The sequence below is a fragment of the Gracilinanus agilis genome, chromosome 6 (assembly GCF_016433145.1).
Source record: "Gracilinanus agilis isolate LMUSP501 chromosome 6, AgileGrace, whole genome shotgun sequence".
In the NCBI taxonomy this organism is placed as follows: Eukaryota; Metazoa; Chordata; class Mammalia; order Didelphimorphia; family Didelphidae; genus Gracilinanus; species Gracilinanus agilis.
Genome location: NC_058135.1, coordinates 166,713,917 through 166,726,085, shown reverse-complemented (window position 1 = coordinate 166,726,085; position 12,169 = coordinate 166,713,917). Strand labels below are relative to the sequence as shown.

The 12,169-nt window shown below is 36.8% G+C and overlaps 1 protein-coding gene across 1 annotated transcript in view; it reads right to left on the bottom strand.

Annotated features, from left to right (window-relative positions):
• Positions 1–12,169, bottom strand: part of FRYL (FRY like transcription coactivator) — a 163,030-nt gene that overhangs the window by 76,149 nt on the left and 74,712 nt on the right. The window contains exons 22-24 of the mRNA XM_044680887.1: positions 11,259–11,383; positions 8,946–9,003; positions 4,070–4,161 (exon numbers count right to left, since the gene is read on the bottom strand). Coding sequence (XP_044536822.1) covers positions 4,070–4,161; positions 8,946–9,003; positions 11,259–11,383 — 275 coding nt within the window. The remainder of the gene's footprint in view (positions 1–4,069; positions 4,162–8,945; positions 9,004–11,258; positions 11,384–12,169) is intronic.

Below are 12,169 nucleotides of genomic sequence, written 5' to 3'. Positions count from 1 at the left end.
GTGTAGCTACAATATAACATTATCAACAGTCCAAATAATGTCATGATAGCCGTTTCAGGATGGGAATGAAATTGTATGGGGCTAATGCCATCACCTAACCAATTTCTAAAATGGTACTGATGCAGTGGCACATCAGCAATTATTGATGTGCTCTTATTGACAAGACTTCTTTGTTAAAACTCACACCAAGCCTATGTTATATACTTATATGAATCTATGCTCCCATGGATTTAGTTAGGTACTCTCTCCAAAGATGAACAAGGAGACATGATCTGCAAAAGAAGACTCTTAAGAAAGACATAATATCTGCTCATCTGGGTAAAAATTAAAATTGAATGCAAAACTGACAAAGAGAATGCATTTTATATAAAAGTGTTCAGAAAAATGTGAGGGGAATATGATATGAAACCCACAAAGATTGCAAACTAAGATATTTAACATCCAGTACAATAGCACATCTGGCCTGGAGAGAACATTAGCACAGATTCCCAATTGACGTAATTCAAATTATTTCCTACTTCAGTTCTTTCTCCACACTGCTGCCAAAGTGATTTCCCTTTAAGTGTAGATCTGACCATGTAGTTTTCCTGCACAATGTACTTCAGTGGCTTCCTATTGCCTCTAGAATAAATACATGGACTTTTTTCAGTTTTAAAGTCCTTCACAACCTTACTCCAACCTATCTTTTCAGCCTCACACTTTATTTCTTCCCTTTCTGCACTCAGCAACCCAGACAAACTGGACTTTTTTCTTTTCTTCAAAAGCATCCCTTCATCTCTCATCCCCTTGCCTTGGCACCATTTATCCAACAAGCCTAGAATATGTCTCCTTTAATTCCCCACTCAGAGAATCATTTTCTTTTGTTAAGATGGAGTTGAAAAACTGTATTCTTCATGAAATCATTCCTGACCCTTTACAACTGTTAATAACATCCCTCTCAAATTATTTGTACGCAACTACTTTGAATTTATTCCGCATAGATGTATATCCTTGTCTCTTCTGTTAGAACGTAAGTTCCTTGAAAGCAAGGATTGTAACTGTTGTTCCTATTACAATGCCTGTTCTACAGTCAGCTCTTAATAAATAGGTGTAGGTTGATTTATAACTTACAGGACCATAGAATTAGAAGGGATCTCAGAAGTCACCTAGTTCAACATCCAGGCAGAGATGGAGGCTGAACCCAAGTCTTGCCACATATACTGATGTTGAAGGTCTTTTTTAGTTCTAAAATCATTAATTTGATTATCTTGACTTCTATATAGTAGTACTAGCTTCTCTGACCTAATTTAAGGCATTCAGGAAGGAGATGAAAGTGAATAAAGGAATTAAAGAATAAATAATAAGGCTAGGAAGGGGAGAAGACTAAATAATAATTTAAGCTATGTTTTTAAGGTTACCACATTTGTGAAGATAGAAACCACTGATCACCACATATGATGTGTTATTAAAAAAAAAGTAAATAAGGTAATCTGAGTGGGTCAACGAAACGCAATTTGGGTGTAAGGAAGGATAATGGGGGTATAGGTGATTATAAGATGATTGGAGGAAGAATGAAGGTATGGTAAGGTATTTAGGAGATAAAGGAAATGGGGTATGTACGAGAGGGCAGTTCAAACAGGTTTATTCTCAGAAGCTTGAGACAGAGGATACCAGGAGGAAACTAGGGCCAGTAAGAAATATTTAGGTTTGGCTGGAGGGTTTCTCTCGTTAGTTTCAAAGTCTCTTGAGGGAGGAGTCGAGGGGGCCCCTCCCTGCCAGTCAAACTGATGGCTGAAGGAAGTCCCAGGTAAGTACTTCCTGCCAAGATGGATGCCCCCAGTTCTTTCAAGAAATAAAAGAAAAATGATTCCTTCCCCTTGAGCCCTTGTCTTAATTTTTGACACAATGATTCTCCAGAGGGTTTGAATAGGTAACAAGGGAATTATTAATACCAGGGTCAGTCAGAAGGGGAGGGGGTTCAGGGTTTTCTAATTGCTGCTAGGGAGAGGGGTAAGGGTAGGGGATGGTTTGTGGAGAGGTTTAGACAGAGAGAGTCTGGCTCTCCCAGTCAGGAATACTTGACTGCCTTTTAAGTAAAAGTCTCTAGCAAATCATTAAAACGAGGGGTAACTTATTTGAGGATACTCTACTAGCCTATAGAAACTAAACCCACAATATTTAATCACCGAAGCCCTCCCTTCCACCCAGGACCCAAAGGAAAGTCAAGGAAGGGGAGGGATGGAGATGGGAGATCAGGGAGAGGTCCAGAGAAATGAGATAGGTCCAAATTTCCCCAAGGCAAAATAAGCACAGGCCAAGGCCGAAGCCAAGGCAAGCTGAAAGGCCAAAGCAAAAATCTCCAGCCACAGCGAAAGCCAGAAGGCAAAAGCCCCGTCAGTTGGAACTTCACCTCTATTTATAGCTTTAAGTTCTGACTTTCTGAAGAGTCTAAGATGTTTAACTGACTTTTTGTGACTGTTAGACATTACAGAAGCAAAAAAGTTTCTGTTAGCCACCTTGCATTACAGATCTAATAAGATAAATTTTCTTTTTTTCCTTTTCTCTCTCTCTCTCTGCCTTTTACTTTTCTGTCTTTGAATCAATATTAAGTATTGGTTTCAAGGCAGAAGAACAATATGGGCTAGGCAATTGGGGTTAAGTGACTTGCTCAGGGTTACATAGCTAGGAAGTATCTGAGGCCAGATTTGAACCAAAGACCTCCTGACCCAAGACCTGACTATCTATTGAGCCACTTAGCTGCCCCAAGAAAAGTCTTTCTGGAATATCTGCTTGGAATACTGCAGTGGCTTAATGAAACAAAGAGGTGAAAGAAATTATATATTAATGCTAAAAGAAACGACAATCTATAGTCAAAGAGATAATATATACATACATGAAAAACTGCACAATGCTAGATGGTAAATTCCAAAATGTCAGGATATTTTAGGCTTTATATTCATTTTAGAACTTTGCACATAGTAGATACTAATTGCAGAATAAAATAATGAGACTAAAGGAATGCCATTACAAAGCACTGTGAGTAAGTGCTAAATGAAAGGGTCAGATAACAAGTGTAATGAATTCATAAGGAGAGACAAATCAAAGGAGGGAAATGCCAAGGGTGATGTTGAATAAAAACTTACATTTATATACTGAGAGCCTGTAATGTAGAATCCTGTATAATTTTACATGACCATGATGATTAGGCTTTTTTTTTACCAAAATTATAAAGTTGCTCAAAAAACAAAAACAAAAACATGCACTTATGCCAGGTGGATTGTTTGTCCCACTTCTCCCATCCTCTTATGGTCAGTGTGGTGAATTACTATGACTTTCATATTACTATTTTACTAAAACTTATTCTAGGAGGACCACAGGCTTATAGATTTAGAGCTACAAGAGACCTCAGGGCCCATTTCAAAGAGGAGAATGCAGAGGTCAGGCAGCATGAGTGACTTGCCCATGTCACACACATGTAGTGTGCAGGATTTTAACACTGGCTGTCTAAACTAAGGGCAAGTACTCTTTCTTCTACAGCACACTGCCTCACTACTTCCTAAATAAGTATGGCTGTAATGCCAAACAAGAAAAGCAAAGATTCTAAGAATCTTGAGGTTCATAAAACAGAAGAATAAGAATTAGACTTGTTTTGCCTCGCACTGAAGACAGAATAGAAAGCATTGAACACAAATATCAGGGAGACACATTTAGTCTTGATAAGAGAAAAAACCTACTCACAAAGAGTTTCTCAAAAAAGCCTCAACAGACCACAGTTTCCCTCTCCCTGAAAGTCTTTGGCCAAAGCCTGGATGATTGGCCATTTGTCCAACACGTTCAAAGGAAGTTCCAGGTCAGGGACAGATTAGATTATCAGTGGCTTTCATGGTTCCTCCTTGTGCCATTATACTGTAATTTTGTGAGGCATGTAGCTTCCACATAATCTGACTAGAATGGAAATACTATCTTATAGAAGTAATGGAGATTGACCTTCCTCAAGAACTTTTTTATCTCTGCATTTCAAGAGAGAGATAAATGATACTCAAAAGTATTTCAACATTATTGCCCCCAGTGAAACAACTCCGATACTAACCTGTGGCTAATGACACCAGCATCCGCCAGCAGTTCAAATATCCGTACCAGCTGCACTCTCAAAATATCTCGACGCCTGCGCCGTTTCATATTCTGTTCCATGTTAAAGGCAATATAGAAGACACATTAAAATGTATTCAGTGCTATCTTGCTTTCTTTATGGAACTTCAAAGGATACAAAGCGTTTTCTGAACTGCAGTGCTATTGGCTGTTTTTTTGATACCCTTACCTTCTGTCTTAGAATTTATACTAAGTAGACGTTCCAAGGTAGAAGAGCAGTAAGGGCTGGGTAATTGGGGTTAAGTGACTTGCTCAGGGTCACAGAGCTAGGAAGGGTCTGAGGCCAGATTTGAATCCAGGTCGTCCCTTCTCCAGGTCTGGGTCTCTATGCACCGAGCCACCTGGCTGTCACAGTGCTATTGACTATTGATTCATATCACCCGAAATATCTCATTTATACAAAACATTTTAAGGATTCTGCCAGGTACAATACTGTCAATGAGCAGAAGGTGAACAACTACATTGAATCAGTATGTTATGATAACTTCTGTGAAGAAAGTAAGATTCTAGATCTAAGAAGGCAGCATGGTACGGTAGAAAGGGGTATAGGATTTGGGTTCAAATCTGGCTCTGCCACATATGATATTACCTTGAGCAGGTCACCTTTGAGCCTTTTTAACCATCTGTAAAATGGGGACATGAGGTTGTGCTAGATGCTCTTGAAGGTTACTTCCAGTTCTAGATCTGTTTTTAAGTTTGTTAAGCAGTAGCTAAAGAAAGTGGAGAAAACTGAGCTAAATGGAAGAGAATCCATAAGGAAGTCCTAAGTTTCACAGAAATCAAAGGAAAAGAGTAAGAACCCCAACTCAAGGGGATTCCAAGAAGTCCCAAAACTTCTGGCGGGTTCTTATCTAAAAATTGTAGTAGACGGAAGTAAGCTAAGAGAGAGAGGTTTTGCTGCTAATGATGTGAATAACCAGTTACTTATGACAATTAAAGGACCAAGCAGAATACAGGATGCCCCAAAAGTCTTAGTGTAGTTTCAAGGTTCTAAAGTTTTAATTCAAGTATAATGGAGAGGCTGTGCACTGTCAGGAATGGAAGTTGGGGCCTCCGAGGCAGGACAACTTGACTTCCAGATCAACTTCTGGCACATGTGACTCTAGGAATTAAACTCTTAGTGCTCTAGTAGCTAGTTCTCTAAAAATATGAAGCAAATAACAAGTGTTATTTGCTTTGGTACATTTTTAGGAGAAAGGCATTTCTTTTAAATGGAAAAATTTTAAATTAGTATTAATTTTAGTTAATTTCAGTATAATAATAACAAATTTAAATTAATAAAACTTAAAACTAAATTTAAAACTTGGGAGTTTTGCTCACTGGGAACACCCAGTAACAATGGAATCACAGGTCTAGTTAAAAAAAAAAACTCAAACATTTAATAAGTACAAATAAGTGAACTATATGCAGGATTCAAAGGTGAAAAGATTCCTTGCTATAATAGGAGCCAACATTCTAATAGGATAGGCTAACATGTACAACAGATGAATATAATGCAAAGAGTGTAGGAGTGTATTTTATAAATATTTCATTTATTTTATCAAATAATTAATTTGAAATAAGGTCTCTGACTCATTTTTGGGAGAAAGGCACCCATTTTTAAAGATTCTGTTAATTTCTTATCTATTTCCTGGAGTTTAATTCCATGTTTTAAGCTATTACAGCTTAAAACTGCACTAAGACCACTTTTGGGTCACTGTAATAATAGAGAATAAAAGTTGTAGTGCTTAATTTATTCAGACTTAACACTTCAAAGCCTGAAACTTCCAGCTGCCAGGCAAACACTAGTTAAAATATAGCTAAGAATAATAGGAGCTAAGCCTTAGTGAGACTTTCTGGTTTAAGCTGAGAATACAACAGTATTTGATTTGGAGTAACAGCAACTGGAGAATGTTCTCTAAGGGGAAGAAAGTACATTATAGCTATGATGTTTAAAATATTTCTTCTCTTTCACTGTTCAATATGACCAACAGATATTTGGATATTTGATCAATAATGATGATTTCATAATTGATTTTATAATAAAGAGTTTCCCCACTCCAGCTCTCAAAGGATAAGAAAGTAACTGTAGGGAGAATATATTATCTGAGAATGGCCTGGTATCTTCCCTCAGAAGATTTTGTGCTCTAAATATTGAAAAAAAGAAGTCACAAAGGTACAAATTTGAAAAATGTTCTTTAAAAGTTCTCAAGAAATTCAACAGTACCTAATAAGTGACCTCCATAACTGATTAAGAAACTGCTTCACAACAAATATGTTCAGATATGGAAGAGAGAGTTATCTCAATTAGAATCAGGAGACATGGAATTAAAAATTCTAGCAGTTAGTATATATTAGCAACCCCAGAAAATAGAGGAGAATGAATAGAATCTCTTAAAATGAGTGCCTTTCTCCCCAAAATCAGGCAGATAATTTCCCACAAATTTGATGATTTGCTAAAAAAAAAAAAAAAAAAAAAAAAGGATCTATTTATAAAATATACTCCAGTGCTCTGAATTATCACTGTACATATCAGACTCTTGGCTCCATGATGATAAGGACTATATTCATCTTTGTATTCATCATTTACCTATGATAATTAGGGCCGAAATATAATACAACATATCCCCAAAGCCTTAGTGCAGTTTTGTTTTTTTTTTTAAACCCTTGTACTTCGGTATATTTTCTCATAGGTGGAAGAGTGGTAAGGGTGGGCAATGGGGGTCAAGTGACTTGCCCAGGGTCACACAGCTGGGAAGTGTCTGAGGCCAGATTTGAACCTAGGACCTCCTGTCTCTAGGCCTGGCTCTCACTCCACTGAGCTACCCAGCTGCCCTCTTAGTGCAGTTTTAAGCTACATTTTTTTCTTAGCTGAACCTTCGGGGTAGGATATGCCAGACCTGGAAATCAGGTTGTCCTGCCTCTGAGGCTCTGACTTCCATTCACTACACCACAACAGCTTCTCTGTAGATACTTAAATTAAAAGTCAGTTTCTCTTAGAGAGTATCAAAGGATGTAAAGCTGAAAGAGACCTGAGTGATAAGACACTCGCAGGTTTCCCCCTTTTGGGGCTACAGATGTCTGGGGAGCAGAGTTGGGGAGATTTATTTAAGTAGCCATTCAGATTACACTAATCCAGAGGAAAACATGTACAAATAGCACAACTATTATGAGACAGCATGAGGTTTTTTTGTTTTAAGCTTTAAAAGTGAATATTACAACCTTTTATAGGGTCTAAACCCCTTACTTTCCATGAGAAACTGTGGCCCAGAATCCTTTCAAACCAAAGTCTTCTAATCCTTAATTCAGTACTTTTTAAAATTATTTAAACCTTTACCTTTCTATTTTGGAATTGATAATAAACATTGGTTCTAAGGCAGAAGAACTGTAAGGAATAGGCATCTGGGGTGAAGTGACTTGCCTAGGGTCACAGAGCTAGGAAGTATCTAAGGTCAAATTTGAACCCAGCACCTCTCATCTCCAGGCCTGGCTCTTTACCCACTGAGCGAGCCATCTAACTCTCCCAATTTGATACTTTCAATACTAATATTTTCAACTACACCCTGCAGTGTTTCTCCTATATCACCAACCATATTGGACTGCCTAAATCCTAGGTGTACAGCCCAACTTAGCTCAGGCACTCCATTTATGCCTGTTTTCATAATTTAACTCAAAGATGTTAATATAATATACAAAGAGGCATCAACTTATATCCACAGAACTTAGTACATCATCTAACACATAGCAAGCATTTTTAATAAATTCAAATTTTCTTCCCTCCTCCTCTTCCTTCCTACCTCCAACTCCTACTTCTTTTCTTCTTCCTCTTCTCCCACGCTACCCTACCTAGACAATGGAATCCCACCTTTAATCAATCCACTTTGGGAATCACTGACCTAGACGGTCATTTTTAAGGTCTATTTCAGCTCGAACACTCTACCTAGTTATAAGGTTTTTGTGAAGAAACTGTTTTGTAAAGCCTAAGGCCCTTCGATGGACCCATTTAAAAATCCTACCTCTTGTATCAAGTTTTCTCTAAGTATGTCAGCCTGCATTGATCTATTCTCTCTTTTTCAGTACAGACCCAATTATTTAAGTATTTCTAAAATTAAAAAGTATCACTCAAGTAAGCACTTCAGAATCCTCTATCTAAATCTTGCCTCCCTAACTAGAATGTGAATCATTTAAGGTCAGGGATCACTATTTATAGGATTAGGTATTCACTACAGAATCCAGCTTAGTTAAGGAAGACATTAATAGTCAGTCAGTATATTATCATTGACTGTAAATCACTCTTTACCAGTTGGACTGATTTCAGCCCAAGACCAGGGCATTCCAATCTAAACACATCCCAGAAGTTCAGCTTGAGTACATATACCAATAGTAGAAATAGAATACTCCGGATCCCACATTTTCCTTGTTCTCTAGTTTTCTGGATAATTATTTTTTAGTCACAGAAATTTACATTAGGATTGTACTAGTATCATAAATGGCTGAGAAGGATATCACCTTATTAAGCATTATAAATTTGCTTTGTCTTTTTTTAAATTTTTTTTTAATCTCAAAAAAAAAACCCCCATTATTTTGTGTGAGAAGAACACTGACTGGCCTTAAGAGTTAGAAGACCAAGATTCAAGTCACTTTTAGGCAAGTCATCTCAATAGAATCAAAGAAATAACAAGAAAGGGGTTTTATTTTTATTTAAATGGTATAATAGTTCAAATATTCAACATCAAACACAAATGGCAGTGTAGAAAACAAATGATGTTCTTATAATACTATAATGAGAAATATACAACTTGTGATTTCAATGCTCCAAATCACTCAACCCTTCTCACCTCTGGCCTTCTTTCAAGTGCTTCTTTAATTATAGGGTGCAATTCTTCTATTAGTTCTCTGGAAAGAAAATAGTAAATTGCTACTTTAATAAACAAACTGATATAATCGAATTCCACATAAAAATCTATATATACACATTGGCCTTTCATTTAACATTAGAACAAATAACCCTATTAACTGTCTCAATTACCAATTTTTAATATTCCATTTGGGTTGGAAACTCAGATTAGGCCAGTCAATATATCATTCTATTATTTCTACATATACTTCTAATTTTCTAAAAGGGAAATCTTTATTAACATGTATTTAACTAAGTACAGTCTCATAAAAGAAGTGAAAACAATTTTTAAAAAAGCAACAACCCTAGGACATAAAATCTGGAGACTCAACAGAAGAACTTATTGAAAACTAAGCAATCAAAATAGTTCTTTAGGAACATTTACTGATATAATACACCCTTATTTCATTATAAGGCAACAAATGATTACTTATCAATGTTTAAAACATTTAAAGTTACATTTTCCTGCTGAAGACTGTTAGAAAAATTCAGTTTACTGAAAATTCAACAAACATTTAGCATCAGGTGCATTTGCAAGGTGCTGAGCTAGGTGTTAATGGTAAAAGGATGAAATAAGACATAATCATCTCCCTCAAGGATTTTATACTTTTCCAGGAGAGATAGAAATGCTACATCTGAAATTAGAGGGCAGATGTCTGAAACGCAGTTCTGCCACTTACAACCTGTGTAACCTTGGGCAAGTTAATTAACCTCCCTGGGCCCCACTATCTTCACCTATAAAATGAGATTAGGAGTAGATCATGTTGAAAATCTTTTCAAACTCAAATATCTGTGATGCTTATGAAGATACGGACACAAAATATATAATACAAATTATAATATGGTGAGTGCAAAGGAAAGGTCCAAAAAAGTGCTATGAGAAATTTAAAGAAGATAAGATCACTTCTAGTTGAGAGGACACTGGGAAAACCTTCAGAGTTTGCAGTTATCTCAGCTTGGGGTGAGAGTGGGGATAAGGAATTCTATTCCAGGCACCAGAGATAGTAAGATCAGTGACACAGAGACAGGAGCAGTCCGGCCAGAATGGAAGGACAGTTTGGCTAGAAAGGAAAGGGCACAAAAAGGAGTAAAATGTTGTAACATGGCAGGTTGTGGAGCAGGGCTGTGAGAGAGCCTAGATACACAACCAGAGAGTTGCTACTTTATTCAAGATGTCATAAGGTATCATTGTAGACTGCTGAGCAGGGAACGGATATGGCTACCCTGGACATTAGAAATATTATACAGGTGGCAGTAAAATGGATAGATTGAATAGAAGAGAAACTGGAAGCAGAAAGAACAGTTAAGAAGATATGCTAAAACTATGGGCAAGAGGAAGTGTGGAGAGGCCTGACCTAGAGCATTTGTAGTGGAAAGAAAGAGATAAGATTTGAGTAATATTTCAAAGGTAAAATTAATAGGACATGGCAAGAGATAGGATGTGGAAGGTGAGGGAAAGGGATCAACCAAGAGGGAATTTAAGGTTTTAATCCTGGGTGACTAGGAGAATGGTGGTAATAAGCTACAAAAAGAAGGAAGTTAGGAGGAGGGACAGGTTTGGGAGAGCAAGTTTGAAGTTCTAGGAGGATATACAGACAATATGTAGAAATGCAGTACTATATCTATGTAAAAAAAATTTTATAATCATCCCCACAGACACACAATACTTGGAGAAGGAAATGGGATACCAAAGTGAGAGAGTGTAGAAAAACAGGGCCAAAGTCAGAACCTTCTAGAGTGCTGAGGGGGCAAGAGGAGGTTTGGTAATGGAAATTATTCATGAAAGTTGGGAAAATATGTATTGTCAGATGATATCTTGTATGGTTGATAAGATTAATTAAGGACATCCTTAAGAAAATGAAGGGAAATTTAGACTTGGACAACATTTTTCTCAAGCAAAATGAAAGAATGTGCTTTTAAAATTGTTAAAGCACTAAGGATGCTGGTCTATGGTATGCTTGAGAATTAAAAACACACAACTGTTGCACTTACATTATTTAAAATTCATTCTACTTTTTGATAAGTCTGTAAATACAGTACAATACTTGAGAAGGTCAAAAAACAAGGATGCATCATAAGGCTCAATTTACTTAAAAATAAATAAGGATGATAGATTCATTTTTTAAAAAATTACTACATTTAAGAGATGAAGAAACATTATCAAAATCACTACTCCTAGAACTCTAAATAAGTAGCCAATTTTTCTATTCATTATTTACTTATATAGAAAATATAGAGACAAGATAATAATTACCTAAAAGCTCCTGGGTTGGTCCTGCCAAGACCAAGAACAAGGGATTCAGTTATTTCCATGCTCTCAGAGCGCATCATTGGAACTATGTGCTTAAACAAGGAAGAAGGGGATGGAATGCCAATAATCTAGGGGGGAAAAAATACTGTGTTTTTATAGTAGACAAAGTAAACCTACAATCTCATAGCACTAAAAAGAACAAAAATAATTTAACATGTTAAACTATTTTTTGATCAGGGATAATGAGTAGACAGACATAAACATTATACACACTGCACTGGAAAAACAAATCAATAAAACTGGCTTAACTCAAGGTGGTTAAATAATTTGCCCAAAGTCACACAGCAGGGTAATTACACACCTGAGCCTAGAACTCAGGTCTCTTGACTCCTACTTGGATGATCTAATCCCTGTGCCAGGCTAGCTCTCCCATCATTTAGTGTTCCATATAGTCTTTTGGATGCTGGTAAAGTGACATAGTGGGGAGAACAGTGGAAAAGAAGACAGGGGATCTGATTTCCAGTTTGGACTCTGTCCAAAACACCTCTTATGGCTTAATTAAATTCATTTAATCTCAGAGGGTCTTAGTTTTATCATTTATGAAATACAGCAACATGGTGTAGTGGAAAGAGTCCTGAATTTGGAGCCAAAGTGCTGAAGTTTGAATCTTGGTTCTTGCTGTGAAGCCTTGGGCAAGTCACTTAACCTATTTGGGCTTTAGTGTCTTTATTTGTAAAATGGGTGTCAGACAAGATGAACTCCAAAGTCCCTTCTGCACTAAGTCTATTATTCTAGCCAACTAGGACCAGATCATCCATGTGATCCAAGATAAGATGCAAAGTATCAATATCAAAAATGAAATTGCAATCACCCAACTCCTAGATTTACTTCAATGTTTTATGACATAGGAGGCT